The sequence below is a fragment of the Pundamilia nyererei genome, unplaced genomic scaffold (assembly GCF_000239375.1).
Source record: "Pundamilia nyererei isolate P.nyererei 1_Seehausen unplaced genomic scaffold, PunNye1.0 scaffold00121, whole genome shotgun sequence".
Taxonomy (NCBI): Eukaryota; Metazoa; Chordata; class Actinopteri; order Cichliformes; family Cichlidae; genus Pundamilia; species Pundamilia nyererei.
Window position 1 is genome coordinate 1986141 of NW_005187522.1, and position 21112 is coordinate 2007252.

At 40.1% G+C, this 21112-nt stretch overlaps 3 protein-coding genes across 6 annotated transcripts in view; 2 read left to right on the plus strand and 1 right to left on the minus strand.

Moving 5' to 3' along the window:
- rock1 (Rho-associated, coiled-coil containing protein kinase 1) overlaps positions 1-4897 on the plus strand; it is a 30992-nt gene extending 26095 nt beyond the window's left edge. The window contains exons 28-33 of one of the 2 annotated variants that reach the window (XM_005742584.1): positions 980-1050; positions 1145-1233; positions 1355-1433; positions 1564-1825; positions 2338-2545; positions 3292-4897. In XM_005742584.1, the coding sequence (XP_005742641.1) occupies positions 980-1050; positions 1145-1233; positions 1355-1433; positions 1564-1825; positions 2338-2545; positions 3292-3295 (713 nt within the window). In that variant the 3' untranslated portion in view covers positions 3296-4897. The other variant, XM_005742583.1, reaches the window with a different exon arrangement.
- Positions 4898-5364: 467 nt separating this feature from the next.
- Positions 5365-15108, plus strand: usp14 (ubiquitin specific peptidase 14 (tRNA-guanine transglycosylase)). 3 transcript variants are annotated; one of them, XM_005742585.1, is made up of 16 exons: positions 5365-5636; positions 6487-6632; positions 6903-6935; positions 7030-7134; positions 8226-8329; positions 8441-8499; positions 8579-8709; positions 8832-8912; positions 9009-9091; positions 9261-9375; positions 11265-11330; positions 11445-11537; positions 11624-11752; positions 11847-11907; positions 14077-14184; positions 14293-15108. In XM_005742585.1, the coding sequence occupies exons 1-16, from the start codon at positions 5621-5623 to the stop codon at positions 14436-14438; spliced, it is 1476 nt and encodes a 491-aa protein (XP_005742642.1). In that variant the 5' UTR covers positions 5365-5620; the 3' UTR covers positions 14439-15108. The 3 variants fall into 3 exon arrangements, with proteins under 3 accessions (XP_005742642.1, XP_005742643.1, XP_005742644.1); XM_005742586.1 differs by lacking the exon at positions 5365-5636 and adding an exon at positions 5746-6002; XM_005742587.1 differs by lacking the exon at positions 5365-5636 and adding an exon at positions 6389-6411.
- A 263-nt stretch (positions 15109-15371) lies between these two features.
- thoc1 (THO complex 1) overlaps positions 15372-21112 on the minus strand; it is a 9816-nt gene continuing 4075 nt past the window's right edge. Inside the window, exons 14-21 of the mRNA XM_005742588.1 lie at positions 18762-18812; positions 18568-18638; positions 18329-18424; positions 18095-18160; positions 17923-18006; positions 17613-17760; positions 17414-17498; positions 15372-15775 (exon numbers count right to left, since the gene is read on the minus strand). Of these exons, the coding sequence (XP_005742645.1) occupies positions 15498-15775; positions 17414-17498; positions 17613-17760; positions 17923-18006; positions 18095-18160; positions 18329-18424; positions 18568-18638; positions 18762-18812 (879 nt within the window). The 3' untranslated portion in view covers positions 15372-15497. The remainder of the gene's footprint in view (positions 15776-17413; positions 17499-17612; positions 17761-17922; positions 18007-18094; positions 18161-18328; positions 18425-18567; positions 18639-18761; positions 18813-21112) is intronic.

The following is a 21112-nucleotide window of genomic DNA, read 5'->3' on the forward strand; positions in this document are numbered from 1 at the left end:
CTGTAGTTTGTTTGTTTTTTTCCCCTCCACCCAATTTCTCAAGTATTGTTTTGCCAGAGGTGTGACAGCCATATCTGCTGGGAGAATTCAACAGCACTTTTGAAAGAAGCCTGTCAGAGTGTGGGGAGTGAATCAGCTCTAGAGGAGAAAAAAATAATGTAATGACTAACAGTGACGAGATATTACGAGAGAGCGCTGGGAGTGAATTTGCTTAATGTCACGAGGCCGACCTGAGCAGTGAAGCAGCCAAATTAGAACAAAGTTTACTGACACAACACCCGGTGTGAGGTCTGCCGCGTCACTCTCAGCACCTTTTAAATGTCTCCAAACACTGGAACAAACGTGTTCTTCAAACACGCAACACCCTTGTGTCTGTGTCGGCATGCTCACCACAAATCGCTGCTCGTTTGGACACGAAGACCTCCCTCACGACCTCACATGTAGTAGACAAATCCCACTTTTTTGTGGTTTTTTTTTTTTTTTTCCCCCCTACTGAACCTGTTTAGATCGTGTTGTTTCAGCTGCATGCACTTGCATTTATGATTTAATTTTTGAATAAAGATAACACACATTTGTTTCTGTGAAAGGAGCGAGTGATCAAGCTAATTGAATTCCAGATGCACAAATACTACATCAGGATTTTTAACATACTTTTGCAGTCTTACATGCGCTCTTAGCATGCTATAAGAAGGCCTTACTCATACTAATATTCTCTTCTTGCATGGGTGTGTGAAGTTGCAGCCTGGGATAGCTACAGTCTTCTCTTGTCACCTACTCCAGTGCACTTAACCTTAACGCTGGCAAACTCCCGAGGCGTTCACCAGTGTTTTATTTATTTATTCATTTATTTATTGACTTGTTCTTTATTTTTCTCCCCAGTTGAGTTTGGACCTGATTTGCTGCATGGCCTTCATCTAGTGTCTCTAAATACTTGCACAGAATTTTTCTTTTCATGTTTTTCTTCTTTGCTGCTTTTCAGAGTCCAGATTGGAGGGTTGGCTGTCTATTCCTAATCGTGCTAACATCAAAAGATACGGATGGAAGAAGCAGGTGTGTGTCGCACGGTTCCTTTGCTCGCTCACATTTTTCATTATGCAGAAAGAGGTTTCACCAACCCTCTCATTTGTCTCTGCAACATTTGCAGTATGTGGTGGTGAGTAGTAAGAAGATTCTGTTCTACAATGACGAGCAGGATAAGGAGCAGTCCAACCCCTCGATGGTACTGGATATCGAGTAAGTGTTTTTCTTTGTGGCGTCTTTTTCTTGCTAGCTCGGTCTTCTTGAAAAATGTAGAGAAGAAAACAAGTAACAAAGGTTAATGGATTTCTTCTCTTTTTTTTACCTTCTTGTGTAGCAAACTGTTTCATGTGAGGCCAGTCACGCAAGGAGATGTGTACCGAGCTGAGACTGATGAGATTCCAAGGATTTTCCAGGTAGGCTTTTTTTTGTTGTTGTTTTTTTAATGTGCAGTTTTATTTTTATGTTCACATTTCCATGCAGTCATGAATAGAGTTTTCTCAGCCACAGAAACAAGGCCCTGTCTATCTCTCTCTAACTATTCAGATTTTGTATGCTAATGAGGGAGAGTGCAGGAAGGAGGCGGATCTAGAGACAGTCCCTCAGGGCGACAAGACCAACTGTCTCCCACACAAAGGCCACGAGTTCATCCCCACGTTATATCACTTCCCTTCAAACTGCGAGGCCTGTGCCAAGCCTCTGTGGCACGTCTTCAAGCCGCCTCCGGCCCTGGAGTGTCGCCGCTGCCACGTGAAGTGCCACAAGGACCACCTCGACAAAAAGGAGGATGTTATTGCTCCTTGCAAAGGTAAAACACAAATTCTTATCTCTGCAGGCTAAGCTGGTATCACGAGCATTTTAAGACAATAAACAGTCCGTATCTATAAATCCTTGAAGGTGTTTTCTAGTTTATGTACAAGCTTTAAGTTGGAATTCACTGACGAAGCATTTTGGGATACTCAAAGTAAACAGGACAAATTGGTTATTGTTGCAGCTAAACTCAGAGGTTTCTAAGGGAGTTCTTGTTGTTGTTTAATTTCAGTATCAGTCATATAAACATTGTTTATATCCTTGAGGCCTTTTTGTTGAAAAAAAGTATTTTAAATCCTGCGTTGTTTACATCCTTGTTTCGTCCTCCCTTGGCAAATTCCAGCTTATGTTGACACGTCACTGCCACTTGTTCATCAGTGAAATAGTGTGAAACCACTGGCACGATCAGGTTTTGTACCACACATCTGCTAATGTGTAAACAAAGTCATTTGGAGGACTTGGATAGTTCGAGGTCATGTTTTTAAGGCTTGATTGTGTCATCCTGTCCAGTAAACTACGACGTGACCTCTGCCCGGGACATGCTGCTGCTGGCTCTGACCCAAGACGAGCAGAAGAAATGGATCGGCCACCTCGGAAAGAAGATTCCCAAGACCCCGCCGTCGACATTCACAAGAGCCTCGCCGCGGTCCATGTCCACTCGCTCTGGACCCAACCAATCCTTCCGCAAGAACCCTAAAAGCAATACAGGAAAGCTGAGGTAACTTGATAACTTTGAAATGAACCCATCTCGTCAGACCTTATTTGTATTTATTTATTAACTCAGATTGCGTTTACATATTTTCACTAATGGTGAAATAACTTTAGATAACTAGGATAAAACGTGAGTATTTTTTCTCTTCAGGCAGTCAGTCAGGGTGTGCTGCAGTCAGTAGCCTTTTTTTTTCTCTCTCTCCTCAAACCCATCTTGTGGGCTGAGATGTGGTCAAGTCAGTCATGTGACCTGCTGTTTGTCTCCTGTGTTGTAGCAGAGCGCAGTCCACCCTCCAAGCAGCAGACACAACATCGAGCACTTGTTGACAGGAACTTCTTCAGAAAGTTTTTTTTTTTTTTGTGTGTGTGTGCGTTTTTAAAAAACAGACTTTTTTCTATGACTTTAAACTTGTCTATTTATTAATTGTGTTATTGGGTGTTTCAAACTCAAGAGACACTTCCTGGTTGCTTGGTTGACTCTTGGGCTCTGTGCAGTTGACACTTGGGATTTTCTAATTGGCACTAATGTGTTGTTGGGGTCAGTTACTAACTTCATATTCTTACATGGCAACTCTCATTAGACCAATATTCAGGATTTTTACATTACTGGTCAAACATCATGAAAAGGTGTTATAGTGTCTGTAAGCCAGCTTTTCTGTTTCTGTTGTTAGACTGGGTTACTAACGAAGGTTTTTTATTTTATTTTGAAAAGGCCTTTCTTTTACTGGACACCTGTCTCTGTTCTTCTTTCAGCTAACCATCTGAACCATTGGGATTTTTCTCTGGACTCTAAACTTTCCCTTCCTTCCTCATCCTCAAAAATGGAAAGAAACTGTATTGCATAGATAATTCATTAAAAAACAAAAAAAACAAAGCTAAAAAAAATATATGTATATTGACAAATAACCAACGCTGGAGAAATTGCAACACACTTCAGACACAAGGCATCGTGGACATTAAAAAAGCCTGATACAAGGGGAGGGAGTCACTTGACCAACTCAGCAAACTTGCAGCTCTACGTTTTCACCAGAAGATGGCGCACACGTCTTGATCTAAAGATGGACAACAGAGGGAGAGAGGGACTCCTGTCATGTAGACATCCTGTGCTTCATATCATGTGAGAGTTGGAATGGAAACTGGAAGGTAAAAGGGGGTTTTGCTGGGACTGCTGCATGTATGTGTTCAGTTTAAGGTACTGTCATACAGGGATTGCAGATCTGCGGCGAAAGGTTGTGTCTCAGGGGCGGAAAATTGATATCTATTTAGTAATTTCTTTCCCCCACCTGCCGGATAACGTGGGCTTTAATGCAAGTATGCTTTTGTTTTGTTTTGGTTTTGTTGTTGTTTTTTTTAAATGACTGATGCCTTCATCTAACGTCTCTGGCCTTTTTGCCTTTATTCTTATCACTCTGCAAGTCAGTTATATCAGGTTTGGGACAACGTATTGGGACATGAGTATTAGATGTTTTGAGTATTGAGTGAGGAGCATGCAAGATCATCATTTAAATCTATGCATTGTTTTTATTATAATTATTTTTATTGCTCCAAGCCATAAGGAAAATTCCATTGTAATGGTATATAGGAGTCCTAAAACTTTTTTTGTTTATTTGGTACATTGTCTGTAATATTTTTTTTTTGTGTATTCAGTGTATTTTTTCTTTGTAATGTATTGCCTTACATTGATTCATAGATAAGTGGTTCAAAAGGAAAACATTAAGTTAACAAATGTAAAACTGCACTGTTTGACTTGACTGTAAATTATTTGTAGAAGACTAAACAGGTGTAGCATTTGGCCCACCTAGTGCCTTACCGTTTGGATATTGATTTTACTGCCATATGTTTTTCTTTCCTTTTTTTGTTGTTGAAACAAGACAAATCTGAATTCTTCCATCATTTATTTTTTAAGAATTTGCCACAAGTGTGTGGTTTTATCAGAACTTGCTTTGTCTGGTTTGAATATATATAAAAAATTATATATATAAATAAATATATTAGATTACCTCTTTATGAACACATAGCAATAGAGTTTGTGTAAAAACAAAGTCCCCGTTCTTGGTTCATATCATAAATTTGAGGAGGATGTATCTAAAAACAAGCCCGTGTCAATGATTGTCCTCGATTGCAAGTCATTTTCTCTAACATGGTAATGTCCCGCTAATGCAAACACCCCCACAGTGTATAATATGAGAGAGACATAAGGATTATGGAATACCTCCACAGTCTTTTTATGTGTAACGTTTTGTTCAGTTAAAAACAAAAAGCACTGGAACTATGATCTACTCGTGTCTTGGATAATTTGCATGGTTAAATTGCATTGGAATCCGCACTGATGGATATGTCAATAAACATATCTCTGTCATTCATTGTATAGTAGTTTTCACTTTAGATGTCATTTATGTTTTTGTATCAGGCCAGCTGGGACAGATTCAAGGACCCCTAAGCACATCTTTAAATGCTAATTTAACTCTGCTAATCTTGACACTTTTATTCTCACCAGGTTTATTTTTGGGCCTTTTTCACTTTTATTTTGAACAGGACATCAGAGCACACATGCAGGAAATGTCCTATTGTGGAGTCAAACCCAGGCCTTTGCACAAGGGTTCACCATATTGGTCTTCTGCTTAATCACTAAACTATAGCGGCACAATTAATTGTAGTTTTGTGCTTTTATATTCTAAAAAAAATAAATAAATACTTGGTGTGTTTTAATCATATGGAGTGGAAGGAACAAAGGGGTTCCATCCCCAAAGTTGGTCTATTTATGGTGTCACAGTGAGAGCAGTGCACTCTTTGCTGTGAGATAACTATCATTCACTCACACTTGGAAATCCGTGTAGTTACAGCCTTATAAATACTGTAATTAAAGAAGTCTGAATGATCTGGGTGTGTGTATCTCGGATGTTGCTGCAGGCCAGCAGGGCGACTAGCAGATGTCGGAGCGCATCGATAAGTTCCCAGCGTGTTGTTGCAGCGTCATTCTGTTTGAATGAAGTTCAGTCCGAGAACTAGCAACTCTTCATACGCGCCCCAGTGGACCGAAACAGGAAAAATAGCGAGTTGAGGATATTAAAGGTTTCTAAATATGCCGGTGTTTACAGGTAAAGTACTTTTAATACAGCATGATTATCACCAAGGAGAAAATACTTTAAAAACGGGAACCCTTACACGTGTTTTTAGTTTTAAATTACATTAGCATGTTAGCTTAGCTGTGTGTAGCATGATTTGCATTTAGCCTACAACCGTTAGCATGCTATCTTGACAGCATCTTGTTCTTAGACTAGTGGTAGAGTTATTTCAGAAGACACTTTTTTGAAACGGGGAAGCGCACAGAATTGTTACACCACTGTATCCGGCTTGCTGTTTGTTAACGTTATTTACTGAGTACGTGAAAAAGCTGTCCAAGCTAACTGAGCTTCTGCTGCTGTCAGCTAGCTTAGTTACCCAGTTAGCAGGTAATAAGTAAGGTGAGTTAACTAATTATGTAAAGCTACTGATTCTCACCGCAATGTCACCACTTTAATTGTGGTTTTACTCGCTGAAGACATTTCCCTATAAATTTTTTAGCAGAATTGGGAGCACTTGTACCTTTTACTATAAAGGATAGCATTGCTAACAAAGCTAGCTAAATCATAGTGTACAGTTATACGTCTTTACTCCAACTGCGTCTTGAAGACATGCGATCACTCAGTTTGTTTTCTTTGTGTCAGTGATCTTATACTGATTTCTATAATCGCCAATGAGCGCCTTTATTACGGTTCATAGACATTCAGACTGCTGCATATTTGTTGGCTCCCACTTTGTGTTTATTCACCGACAGTCAGCTTGACTAACCGGGTGCCTTATTCCTTGGAGCACTACCCTGATGCTAAGGAGGTGCTGTGTCATGTCACGGTTTCCCAAACTAGGAAAGGCTAATATGTTGACACTGAGTGCTTCTGTTTCTTTCAGTAAATGTGAAATGGGGCAAAGAGAAGTTTGATGCAGTAGAGCTCAACACTGAGGAACCACCCATGGTGTTCAAGGCGCAGCTCTTTGCCCTGACAGGAGTTCAGCCAGACAGACAGAAGGTCATGGTGAAGGGAGGCACTCTCAAGGTACTAATATAAACATCCAAAATCTAGAAAAGGAGATCCTCAGAGAACCACACCAGCGCATATAGTTCCTTTAATTTAAACATGCTTAGTTTCGGTTCAGTTTCAAGGTTGTGCTATGGCTCTTACAAAAATGAAAGGGACTTTTTGATTAATTATAGGATTGGTTTTGTCTTTTCATTTGTTTTGAAACAAATATGGTAAAGTTAAAGGTAAGATGAGTAAACCTTATCCATTTTAAGGTTGCTAATCAATGTTTTATCTGAATTCTAGGATGACGAGTGGGGAAATATTAAGCTGAAAAATGTGAGTACCGCATATACCAAGTGGTTCTTTACGGGAGCTTCATCACAAAATTTTCACATAAATTACTGAAATGAATATTTCTCTGCTTTTGAAGGGAATGACCCTGCTGATGATGGGCTCAGCAGATGCCCTACCTGAGGAGCCTGCAGTCCGACCCATGTTTGTAGAGGACATGACTGAGGAGCAGCTGGCCTCAGCGGTGAGTAATCCTGAAAATTACCACTGTGGGGTGAACAAATATAACAATTACAGCTTTTAGTGTGGATGTGATTGATTGAATTGGGCTTTCATGTACTGAGTATAAAGTATAAAATGGTAAACTAAATGTGCAGAATCATTTAGTTGCTAAAAACTTTTTTTGTGTGTGTGGCTCAGTGAGACATTTGCAAGCTAGGTGTTTTGGTGTAGTAATGAATTTATAATTTATTTACTGAAGAGAAAATATGCAGCAGACTCAAAATACAGTATGAATTACAAACGTCCACATGATAAATACTGGGTAAATGTCTTTAAGATGGAAATGGGCAAACAAAAGACCCGCTTTCTCATTATGAGTTTGTTCATCTGTGGATCCTGGGTTCCTCTCATCAGGGATGTGAGCAGAATTGGCGAGGAAGAGACATGAGGAGAGAGAAGTTGGTGGATAAAACAGCCATTTAAAAAAAAAAAGAAAGAAAGAAAGAGAGATGCATCCTCTGGAGCCCCATTTTTAAGGAGATTTTATTCAAATCTCATGTTTGGCACAACTGCATCATAGTGCAACTGTATTTTACACTTTCAGATGTAGCAGTGTTCTTTATTTGTTTTGTTTGTTTATGTTTAGGGCTGCTCTGAATTATATTTACTTATTTATTTAGTACTTCCTAAAAAGGATACACTTGTGCGTCTTTTATTAAAGCTCCTCCAGCAACATGAAGTACTGAGATTGATGTCTTGGTCACAGGCAGGAGGGAAGAACAAATTAAAGAAATGAGCAAAGCCTCTTTAGTGGTTCATAGAGTTTGACGTGTGAACTTATTAACGTTTCTGAAATTGGACGCGCCAAAAGAATTGAAAGGACAGAGTTCAACAAATTTGAGCTTTTAAAAAAAGACAGTTTATGTATCTAGAACAGATCAGATGACCATACTTGATAAAGAAGAAGTGGACTCAAAGTGATGTGTTGATTCTGTATTGTCCCTTCTTCACAGTCCCAGATCTACAATGAAACTAAATTTATGTATCCCTTACCTACACGTAGTGTTATACCTTGAGATGAACCTATGCCACTGTGAATGTTGTCATTGTCAGATGGAGCTGCCTTGTGGACTGACGAACTTGGGCAACACCTGCTACATGAACGCCACAGTGCAGTGTCTACGCTCTGTGCCAGAGCTCAAAACTGCACTCAGGAGGTCATTTTTACTGCTATTACTGTTTGTCGGTGACGTGTTCAGATCATTACGAATAATTTCACCACCACTGGTTTTAGTTGCCATTCACCTCACATCACTCTCCCGCTACAGGTATTCAGGTGCTCTGCGATCTTCAGGGGCAAATGCACCATCTCAGTACATCACAGCAGGTGTGAAGCATGCCAAAAAATAGACATATTAATGTCGTCAATTTACTGATACAAATAAAATGGTTTCTTTGTTTTTTAGCCCTTCGTGATTTATATGAGACTATGGATAAAACCTCGTCCAGCCTCCCTCCCATTATTTTGCTGCAGTTCCTCCATATGGCCTTTCCACAGTTTGCTGAGAAGGGGGATCAGGGGCAGTACCTCCAGCAGGTGAAAAACTCTTAATTATAGTTCTGCGTTGTTAAATTTGATTAGCCATGTGACGTGTCTTTAACTCAGTCTCATAATGGCAGCAAATTCATGACATTTATTGTGCTTTGTTGTTTATTCAGGATGCCAATGAATGTTGGCTGCAGATGATGAGAGTGCTTCAGCAAAAGCTGGAGCCACTAGAACCAGAGACTACCATGGAGGTAATGCTTAAAAACCCCACCAAATCTTTTATTTTGTAATCTAATTATGGCTGTCTCATAAATTCATGAGAAAATTTTGTTATTTTTAATCTTCAGACTGAATCTGAGGGTGGAGCTGCCTCTGCCTCTGCAAAGAAGAACTTCATCGACCAGTATTTTGGTGTAGAATTTGAAACTAGGTATCCTTCTGATGTCTTTGTCAATCAAATCTTTGTGCACTTTAATACTTGATATATATATAGTTTCACTTTAAAAGACTGCACTGTTCTTTCATAGTTGTTGGTAATGAGATAAAATCTAGAGGTGAAACATTAATGAGCCAGGCTTCTTCTTAACTCTACTATTCAGCATGAAATGCACAGAGTCTGAGGAGGAGGAACCAATCAAGGGCAAGGAAAGCCAGCTCCAGCTCAGTTGCTTCATCAACCAAGAAGTGAAATACCTGGCAACAGGACTAAGGCTGGTAAGTATCATGAAAAGGCTGAGGTCTGTGTGCAAAGCATAGATGGTATGAAAGATGCATATAGCCACCTTGAGATCACACAGTGGTTTTGGACTGGACATTTTTAACCTTTAACATTTGTGTTTTGACTATTATGGTTACAGTTAGGAGCTAACGCTAAGCTTGATTCATTCACAAACTGTATGAGTGCAATACACAGGCACATATCAGCTAATTGGGCCTACATAACAAGCCAATAAGACAGACAGGTTATTGAACCCGCAAAGGAAATTACTGTGTTACAACAGCATGAAAACAATAGAACACAATACGATAAAAGCAATGTTGTAAAAGTATTAAAAAGTAGTACCACAAGCTGACAGTGAAGGGCTTATAATGTGAGGTAGTGCAAAATATTTATATGCAACAAAACAAAAACATGAAGTTATGCTGAGATGGGTGGGGGCTGAGCCTCCCTCCATTTCTCTATGGAAGTCGCTCATCATTGATGTTATGACTCTGATCAGGTTGGGACATTATATTGATTGGAGCTCCTGAATTTTTGTGGACAAATGGAAGAAACCACTGGAAGCACTGGGAGTAACCTGTAAACTGGATGCTAATGGACATAATGTTATAATACTCCAGGGCTGTGCAGTGTTGTTATTTTGGATGTGAACCAGTCTTGTATTTGTTGTGGAAAAAAGTTAAATAAAAGTTGGGAAAAGTGGAAAAACAAAACCAAAACAAAACATGAAGTTAAAGAAAAATAAGACCAACTGCAGATGTCATTAATAAATATGTAAACACAAAAAACTGCAGCAGGAAACTATAGTATAGAAATCTGTGTTGAAAAATGTGATTTCTTGCATGCTGACACGTGTGTTTACCTGCCCAGAACAGGAACTGTTATACAGTCTTGTAGAGAATAGTAGGAATGCTTTCCTGAAGTGGTCTTTATGGTAGCAGGGTTGAATCAGTCCAAATGAGAATGAGCTCTGCTGCCTCTGTAGTGGGGAGCTGGTATGGTGGGTTGTCCATGGTGGACAGCAGTTTGTCATTGACCTCCCGTCCTTCACTGACTCAGACACCTGCACATTCTGACCAGCAATGGTTCGAGCCTTGTGAATTAGTTGTTGATCGTGGGGGCATCTCTGGCACTGATGCTGTCCCCCAGCAAAGTACACAACAGCAAAGTAAATGACACTCACTACCACAGGATGGTAGAAGATCTCCAGCATTTTGCTACACATACTAAAGAACCTGAGTTTCCTCAGAAAGTAGCGTCTGCTCACCCCCTTTCGCACAGCATCACTTTTGGTCCTTAAGTCTAGTCTGCCATTCAAGTGAACACCCTAGTGCCTGTAGTAGTCCACTGTTTCAGCCTCCTCACACATGATGGTAATGGGCTTAGTCACAGTTCTTTTTTTCACATTGGAAATCAACCAGCATCTCTTTTGTCTTGCTCATGTCCACAAAGAGGTGATATCTACCAGACCACTCCATAAAACTCCTCAACAGCTCCCTTTACTCCCACTCCTGGCCATCCTCAATACACCCAACCCCTGCAGTGTCATTAGAGGACCTCTGCAGGGGGAAGGACTCACAGTTATGCTTCTAGCAGATGCTGATCCACTCCAGCTGTTTGGGCCAGGACGCCTGTCAATCAGCATGGGTTACAACATGGATGAGTTGGTCCAATCGTACTTCATCAGAAGGAAAAACCGCACAAACTTGGAAGATTTGTGCAAAATGAAATGGCTTGCAGTGGACAGGTGCAAGGATACTGGTTGTTACACGCTCGTGTAGTAAAGAGGATATGTTCTATCACAAGACATGATAGGACAGCTGATCAAGTTGTTTTTTTTTTGTTTTGTTTTTTTTAAATTCTGATTTTTCTGCCCCAACAGAGACTGCAGGAAGAAATCACAAAAATGTCTCCGACCCTGAACAGAAATGCGCTGTATATAAAATCCGTAAGTCCTCTTTTCGCTCTTATATTCCTTTTTGTCATTTGAAACTGCCTGCAGGACACTGTGAATGTAGGACTTGAGTATGACATTTATTTCGGTTTTCTTTCCTCCTGTTAGTCAAAACTTAGCCGCCTGCCTGCTTACTTGACTGTTCAGATGGTCAGGTTTTTCTACAAAGAGAAGGAGTCTGTCAATGCAAAAGTTCTAAAGGTTTGTCTTCAGCTGCAGTTCTTTCTTACAGTGCTCGCAGTAGCTGAGGATCTAAAGTCTCAGAATTTGTGTATATTTTTTTTTAGGATGTCAAGTTCCCGCTCATGTTGGATGTTTATGAGCTGTGCACTGCCGAGCTGCAGGAAAAGATGTTACCAATCAGGTCAAAGTTTAAGGAGGTCGAGGACAAGAAGCTAGAGAAACAGCAGCAAAAGGTAAAGCAGATCAGCTCGCCATGACATTTACACACATTTAGGAGTAGATGAACTCCTATTTAAAGCATAAACTCTATTTGATTTTCTTTTCTAGTTGATAAAGAAGGCAGAAGCAGCAAAAGAAGTGAAATATGAGCCTTTCTCGTTCTCAGAGGGTATGTACCTGTGACAGTAGTGCAGGAAATGTTACATGAGTAGAAAAAATACATTTACAATATAAGTTAAAGAAATCAGGTGTTGGAAGTAGATGGGGAAAAAAATGTAAATGCACTACAAATTCACCTGCCTTACCGGACAAAGTCTCGAGTCATCACCCCTGTTTCCAAGGAGCCAGGCTGAGCAGCAGTTCTCCAGGCTTTCTGAAGGTCTTTTATCCTGGGACATTGGCTGCTTTTTCACTCAATTTACACATAGAAAGAAGGACATTCAGTACAGGACTTTTACTTTTATTTATTTTACTTTTTTTGTAAGACTGACTTATGAATCATTCGAGCATAAAAAAGGTGCCTAACTCATGTGATGAACTAGTATTGTCAACTAAGCAAAGTTCACTTAAATCTGCAAAAAAAATGCCAAAGATAACATTTTGACAGGTATAAAATAGTATTTTTGCACCAACAGGGCGTCCTGTAAAAAACAAAAAATTAGAAAACTGGACAAATGCATGACAAACATGGCAAGCTTCAAAACACGATCTATCGTCTGGAAAGGGTCTGATAGCTTTGTCGCTATGGCGGTGAAAAATACAGTGCAACACTATCAGTAGGGCTGGGTATCGTCACTGATTTCTATAACGCGATCTGATTCACAGGGCCCCAACTGGATTTGATCTCCTCTTCGATTCGATTCAATTTAGACTCAGACAGACAGAAATATTATAATAATCATCTATCTATCTATCGAAAGCTGACACTTCTGAGACTTCAGCAGAGATGTGAGCATCAAGCAGATGCCTTTGTGTCAAAGTAACTGAGGATAAAACGCAAAAAAAATACATGAAGAAAATTTTCCTGGCCTGGTTTTTATAGCAGTTAACCTTAAAAATATTCTGCAGAAGAAAACCATGAATCAACATATGAACATTACCTGATGCTGCTGAAGTGAAGCAGAGCAAAGTTACAGAGGTTTTATTAGAGGCACTGCTAAGCATTTTGCAATTTGGCAAAATTTGTAAAAGTTTACATTTCTTCTGTATTGAACAGCAGAAATTAGGCTCTCTTGTCAGGTCCTTTTTTTTTTTTCTTTTTTTTAAGACAAAAAACAGCAGGCGAAAATACTGTACACAATGGTGAACTGCTATATAATAAGCAAATAATGCAGAAAACAGATTGTTTTTATGGTAAACTGGTCTTTCTGAGAGAAAGAACTGTACAGAAAGTGTGGCTTTTTAAAAAAAATTTATTTATTTTATTGTGGTGGAAGCAAAATGGCAAAAGTAAGAGGGAATTCATGACAGTGTTTTCTAAACGTGAAGTGTAGTTTTGATCTTCTTGCTGCTGGTTCAGTGAATTTTGGTCTGAGAGCAACGAAACCTGCAGCTTCAGAATCTGTGATACGTCAGCTTTCAACACCCGGGATGTCGGCATCGGGGTGGATCCGTGCTCTGTGTTTACATATTTTTGCAGACACCATTTACCTGCTCTTTAATCGTTTGCTGTTTTAGCTGTTTGGAGGTTGTTGAAATAGTTTTGTGAGCTTTAACCTGAGATTCTGGCTTTTCTGGCAAAATACATTTATTTTTAAAAATGGATTTCGAATTTTTAAGAATCAATATCACATTATTCAAACTAAAATCAATTTGAATCAGGGAAATCAATTAGTTTTAAACCCACCCCTAACTATCAGTCATGGATCGCCCTCCCTGGAGTCCAGACCTCAACATTATTGAAGCAGTGTAGAATCATTTTGACAGAGAATCGAACAAAAGACAGCCAAGATCGAAAGAAGAGGTGGAAATGTCCTTCATGAAACCTGGAAAACGTCCTTCATGAAACCTGGAAAACTATCCCTAAAGACTCTTTAAAGAAATTACAATAGAGCTCCAAACACAGGTCAGGCTGTCCAAGAATAAAGGTGGTCATACCAAATATTTCAAGCTTGTTTGAATGGTACAAACTCTGTTTTTCCACGTTTAAATAAATTGCTGGACCAGTCTTTCATTTTCCTGTCAAAACAAACGCGGTTATGTTTTTTTTTTTTTTTGTCATGAAATCTTTGGAGTGAAATTTGAGTTTTTTTTTTTTTTTTTTTTTTTCTCTCTGTGTGGATATTTTTCTTTTGCTCACGAGTCAGAATTAAAGGTACGGCACGTTTTCTTCTTGTAGACCTTGGTTCCAACAACAGCGGCTACTACGACCTGCAGGCTGTGCTGACGCACCAAGGCCGCTCAAGCTCCTCAGGCCACTATGTGGGATGGGTCAAAAGGAAAGAAGGTAATCGCATTTGTGTGACAGTAATCGGCACGCACCTGACATCAGTCAGTCCCAATTTATACTGTGCAAGCGTTTCATGTGTCGTGTCTTCCGGTGTCGTTCTGACAGATGAGTGGGTCAAGTTTGACGATGACAAGGTGAGTGTGGTGTCTCCAGAGGATATCCTGCGACTGTCAGGTGGCGGAGACTGGCATATAGCGTATGTTCTACTGTATGGCCCCCGGCGGCTGGACATACTTGGAGAGGAACAATAGCTGTGGCAGACTTCTCAGAAGACAAAGACAACATCCAATATACACACAAATTGCCATTTCAAAGCACTGTCTGCATAGATGTGCAATAAAACTGGTGTCTTTAAAGATTTGAATACCTTAATTTTTTTGTTTTCTTTTGTAACCAACACAGATGCTTGTAAACAAATTCTGTCAAATGGTGTTAAATATTCAACCACAGTGGGCTTTGAAAATGGAGAGATGATGAGAGGCAATCTCTGGACTGGATCCTCAAGAGGTTTTTGAGTCTAGCGCTGCAGTTTCATTAAATGTTTTATACACATTGTATATTTTTTAAAGCCTTTGATGAGGTGCTCATATCATTAAAGCAAAATGTTTCTCTCTAGTCATTTAATCTTGTACAGAAATGCCTAGCCAAGCTGTCTCTGACGTATTACAAAACACTGTAAAGACTTGCCCTTGTTCACCTGTTGGCCCCCTCGGGGTAATCTGGGTTCAATCTCAGGTCTTTTAAGTGCTTGGCTCACATCATCTCCTGTAATTGTTCTGAAATGTATTGACAGATGAGGTTCTTTCTGCCAAATCTTCACTAATGCTCTTTTCAGGGAGGTGTGTGGGGAAACTGTTCAGAACATGTTGCCCTTGTGGTGAACTGTGTGCGGTTTAATAAAGGCTTGAGATTCAACCGTGATGGTTTGCTCAATAAGCTTTTGAACGTCATTCTTGCTGATGCGGATCTCAGACTTTAATCTATACCTTTACAAAAAGAAAAAAAATGCTGTGCTTGACCTTGTTTCTCCGTGCAGCTTTCCCGATCGCCCTGCCACAGTCTGTAAGGCCTGAACGTCAACTCTCTGTAATAACTTAATTGACTGAACTCGTTTCATAGGTGGTGAAAATAAAGTGTTACACCAAAATGAGATTGTTGTGTATCAAAACAAACGTGCTACCAAACTTTTTACAAGGCGAAAACATTTATTGAAATCTCTACAGTGGGGAAAACCAATATCTGACATATAAAAACTAGTTTCCAACATTTTTGTATGAAAAAAGTGGAACAATGTTATGGAAATACAGATTTTAAGCCTCACTGAGGCCGTCTGCAATCTGGGAGAAACCTGCGGCATTCAGAGCTGCGACCAGGTTCTCCACAGTAGCTTGTGTTCCCTCTCTGTCCTGCCAGGCCACCAGCAGCAGTTTGGCCTGCATGTCGACGTCTTCGCTGTCCGTTTCGATTTCTCGCAACTCTGCCGCCTTCATCTCAAAATGAGAAGCGAGGTTCTTCCACTGAGCGCCCAGTTTGGCTGCTACGTCATCCATCTGCTGGTTCGTCACAAGTTTGCTCTGAATGCTCGGACCTTGAAGAAAATGGAATAGGAAGGACATAAATAGCTCTCTGCTCCAGGCTTGGAACTGCGCTAACACAATAAACTCAATTCATTGTGGGAACTGGGAGCTTGTAAAATACAGAGGTCAAGTTGGGTTAAAGACATTAAGATGGAAATATGTGTGAAGTTGGAACTGAGGGTCATGCTTTCATCATCTTAAATTAAGCGTATGAAAGAGGGAAAGCAAACATACTGATAGTTAAATTGAATATGCAATGTTATTAAAGGGAAAGGTACAGAAGCAAATTCTGTTTCAGTCCAGTATTTTCCATTTTAGCTCATTGATATCACTTTCATATAGTAGTACAAGTTAAATCAGTAACACCTGCTCTTTCTGGTACAGTCATGTCCATAGATACTTGGACAATGACACAATTTTTGTAATTTCACTCTCTAAAGAAACCACAGTGGGTTTAAAGTCAGTCAAAATGTGATTGAAGTAGAGTTTCAGCTACAATTCAAGAGGTTTAACAGCTATTTTTATGAATGATCCCCCATTTGCTCCTTCCCTTTCTCCGAGGCTCAAAATTAAATCAGACAAACTAACAATTTTAAATTTACTGTTTTTAATACCTGGATCTCAAACAGGCATCGCTAATTGCTACAATTTATTTTGCCTCTTCATCCTAATGATGGCTTCTTTCACTTGCATTGAAAAATCTTTGGCTCTTACATTAAGGCTTTCAGTGATCAGCTTCCAGGGAACGGGCCGCTCCAGTTACATCTGAGCCTCTATTCACTCCATTAACTACAGTGGATGAAATATTTTTGTCTTCTGCTTCAATCACATCTTGATTGTTTGATTTAGAACACTGACCTCACTGAAATCCAACAATCGACCACAGGTTAGCGTAACATATGAAGCGTGTAGTTGCTCGAGAATGAGAAATAATGAGAATTAAAATCTACTGAGAAGTCAAACAGTCACATCCGGGGCAAATTAAAACCATTCTCCACCAGGTGAAATTGTCAGGAGATTTATGACAACACGGTCAATAAATAAAAGAAATGAAATAAAAAGCATGAAATCATGTGATAGCATTGGCCATGTCACTGATAATGGTGACAGGAAGTCCCCAACCAATAGGACTATTTCCTCCATGATCATGATCACTAAGATCCTGATCATCACCTCCTAACATCACACTACTGGTTTGCAACATGTGTGCCAAAGTGATTCTTTCTCGTTCATTTTGTGCGTGCAAAAATTTACCAACATCGAGAAACCTCATGCTGGGAACACAATGTAACCTAAGCCTTTATTAACCCAATGACAGAATTTGTGTCTAAATACACACAAACACTCAATTTATAATCATGACAATCAAGGTGTAGCGATTCCTGCACCTGTGTAAAAACAAAGGTGACCTTGACCTTAAGCACAGCTGAAGACACATTAGTTGATCTTTAACTGTAAGTCTGATTAAATTCTAAATAATAGGAGGAGTAGTGATTCTTGTGAACTTCACCATGACATAAGCTCACTGGTCCTTCGTTTGGATGATCTAATAATAATAATAATAGTTTCCTTGTCTAAGTGCTGACACACACAAACATATGTGAAGTCAGAAACATCTAGAGTGAAATACAGAACATGTGATGACTTACTGTCATTGCTGTCTTTGAGCAGATTGTCTCCATTATCATCGTCATCCTCTTCTCCTGTCTTTATTTCTTCAGATGGGATGTCCTTCTTCATGAACGGAGAAAAAAAAAAAAAAAAAAAAAGAAAGAAAAAGGATGGGTTCATGGACTTATGGAAACTCAGTTTGTTTTTGCTTTTTTAAAAATAAAATAAAATCCTTACTGGTAGCTCTTTGGCCAACTTGCTGACCATGCTGTCGAGGTAGTCTGCCAGGCTCTTAAACTTCTGGTTTGTTGGCTGAAAGAAGTGTGGACTTCTCCTGGACAGCAGTCTCAAAGCCCGCCAGCCATAGTTTGCATTTCGCACAACCCTACAAGGAGTTACAGGATTAGACATAAAAGACATCAGGAAAATAGTAAATATATGGAAAGTAAATAAAAGAAATACAATTAAAAATAAGTCTCAGGTAGGAGATGGAATAGTGGATTTCCCCCCTCCATGGTTAAGAAAGGTTTTGTAAAAGCCATCTTACTTGTACTCCTCCTCGACCATGTTGGCTGGGTCGGCCTGTTCAATAGCTTCTGCGAAGAATTCATCCAATGACGGCATGAACTCTCTGAAAGAAAGGCCGCAGTTGTAAAATAACAAATGTAGGGTGTATATACAAAAAGCCGAACGTGAACTCATTTCAGGACTTTTCTAACCTGCTGTCTGACTTGCAGGCCTCCATGTTGTCATGATTGAGGTTCCACAGCCGGGTCAACTCATCACTAGCAAACAAGAGAAGAGCTTGAATGACCAAAATTTACAGTTTCACTAAATTTCCAACAATACTTCAGCAGGATGGACACCAATACAGAGAGAAATCTAAGACCAACGAAAAAACCAAACCACACTTCACACCACTCCACCATCCACCCCCAGATTCAAGCACATACTTTCCCATAAAAATCTTCCGGTCTGGCCCTTTTCCAAGGAAGTCTTCTGGAGCTTGTCTTTTCCTTGTGGGTCTTTTGGGCTTGTCATCTACTGTTCTGTTAAAGAGGCAAACAAGTGGGACCACCTGTTATTTTGGCATGCTATCCAGCATTCCATGCTGCTGTAAAAACTGACTAAACCCTAAATCAAATAAAATGATTATCTGGAACGGCTACTTCAAAACATTACACTGCTGTACCTCTCTTTCACAAAGCTCGGACATCCTTCGTTTTTCCAGGCATTCCAGTTCTCCTCTGTGTTAAGGATGTGCTGTCAGAGATAATGAACATTTATAGTGGGACCAGTGTATAGAGAACAAAAGACTTGACAAGCTGTGAGCGCGTAAACAAAAGCTTCATTTAATCATACTGGTATTCCCAAAGCATGGCTTACCTCAACCATGGCAGCAAACTTGTCCCCATCAGGAGGAATCTCCCTCAGCAGCTGCAAGAGCAGAGCACAGATTAAAGGGGATTTATAACAGAAAGTCGTGATTCACCACCGTTTTGGTTTTTTTTGTTTTTTACATAGTAGGTAGGTGAGCACAAAATATGAGAAAGGACCATTTCTGTTTTTTTCCTTCACAGAACAGAAAATTAGGATTTACAGCTTGTTGTGACATCCACTTGGATTGAACCTATTAGGGTTCCCCTAGTGTTTTCATATACCGTAATTGTCGGGCTATAAGCCGCTACTTTTTGCACAAGCTTTGAACCCTGCGGCTTTTAGTCAGGTGCGGCTTTTCTATGGATTATCCATGATTTTTGTGATATCGTAAGACGATTTGTTTTGTTTGTTCCGCTGTTGTACGGCGCTACGTTGCCTGGAGGAAGGGCATGTGATCAGACACACAGTATCGGGGTTCAAGAGTGGTATGTTGGTCACATGTCCATCCGCCAGGAAACAGTGCCGTACAAGTAGCGCGAAAAACAAACTTCAAAGTAGCGTTACGCGTTCAGCGGGAGGCGTGGATGACGAGCGGCGATAAACTTGCGAAAAGCAAGTTATGCTCAACTCCACCGGTGGAATCTGACAGCGTGGAAAAGTGTGAAAACATCCATGATCACCAACGGATTTCGAAGGGCTGGACTGCTGCATGATGGAGAGGAGGACACTGCCACGGCCCTTCTGAGGGTGTTTGACTCTGACACTGACAACGAGGATTTCTTTGGTTTTGAAAGTGACAACGAAGGAAAGGAGCTGAGAGTGGATGATATAGCCATCCTGAACCTGTTTGTTTCCGACACTGGAGAAGAGGACTTTGGTGGTTTTAGTGCGCAGGAAGAAGAGAAAGATGGTGGTGAATGACTGACTTTTCTTCTTGTTAAAGCCGTGTCACTGCACCTGAGCCTAAAAGGTAGTCCGAATCTATTTTTCTGGTGTGCTGTAGGTATGTACTACATTTGTTACTCATTTATGAAGCACAGTACATGTTTCGTACTTGTAATTACCGGTACTTGTACATATACCTAAAAAGTTATGCAAATATGTACCCAGAACTTGTTTTTCAAAATATTAATAAAAGGGGTGTGTCCCCCAAACAGCCGTCTCTTTCCTGACAATTCCCTTTGTGCATATTCTCTTACATATGATAAGTCAACATTGAAACACCTGCGGCTTTTAGTCAGGTGCGGCTAATGTATGTACAAAACAGGATTTTCCCTTGATTTTAGCTTGTGCGGCTAATATTATTGTAGTCCGGGAAATACGGTATATACATATATTGTAACAGTGGTGCATGCGTATTAAACGTGGCCAAAGTTTAAATACTAACTTCACACCAGTAATTCTTGCGAGCAAAAAGCTCAAGGCTTCAGTGGGGCCAAATGACAACAGTTGCCTCAAGGTGCTTTATATTGTAAGACACTGAGCCGACAATAACACAGAAAACCCCAACAATCACCAACTGTATGAGCAAGTACTTGGCAACAGTGGGAAGGAAAAACTCCTTTTTAACAGGAAGAAACCTCCAGCAGAACCAGGCTGCCACTCTTTAGGGGTGGGGGAATGAAGACAGGACAAAACACACTGTGGAAATGCAGAGTAGTGTATAAACACAGAGGTGCTTATATAGCACTAGGTAAGTGAAAAAGAAACAGTGCATCATGGGAAGCCTAAGCCTATTTCCGCATAACTAAAAGAGGATTCAGGGTCACCTGATCCAGCCCCCAACTACAAACTTTATCAAAAAGGAAAATTAAGTCTAATCAAGGCAGAGAGGGATAAAAACAAGAAAACTGGCTTAAAAAGAGGCCAGCCTACAGGAAGCTGAAATGGTTTGTTGCAGACAGCGGACCCAATAGTAGAAAAAAAAAATGCATTTGGGAATGAACACAGGGGCAACACTTTAAATTCCAAATGAACAGCTGCAGTTTCCCAGAGTCATTTCCTCTCAAGAATGAAAACAAGTCAGATATGAGGAAATCATGCCAAATGTTCTGCTGCTGGCTGCAAGAGCAAACTGAAGACCCAGTGTGTTGGTTTCATTTCTGAATGACAATGCCCCCAAAACAATGTGGCTAATGTTTACAATATCTGGGATCACATGCTTGCAGGCAAAACTGGGTGGACTCGGCTGTCACCTTTCATGCTTGAGTGCAAACTCCCTTTGTTTTTGTTCTACCCGCTGTGTCAGTTGTGAAATGAACGTGCTGTGTCTCTTTTGCCTGTCCCACACAGGGATTTTAGCTCACAAACTGAGCTATAATCCCAAGAATATATAAACAACATACAACAAACAATCT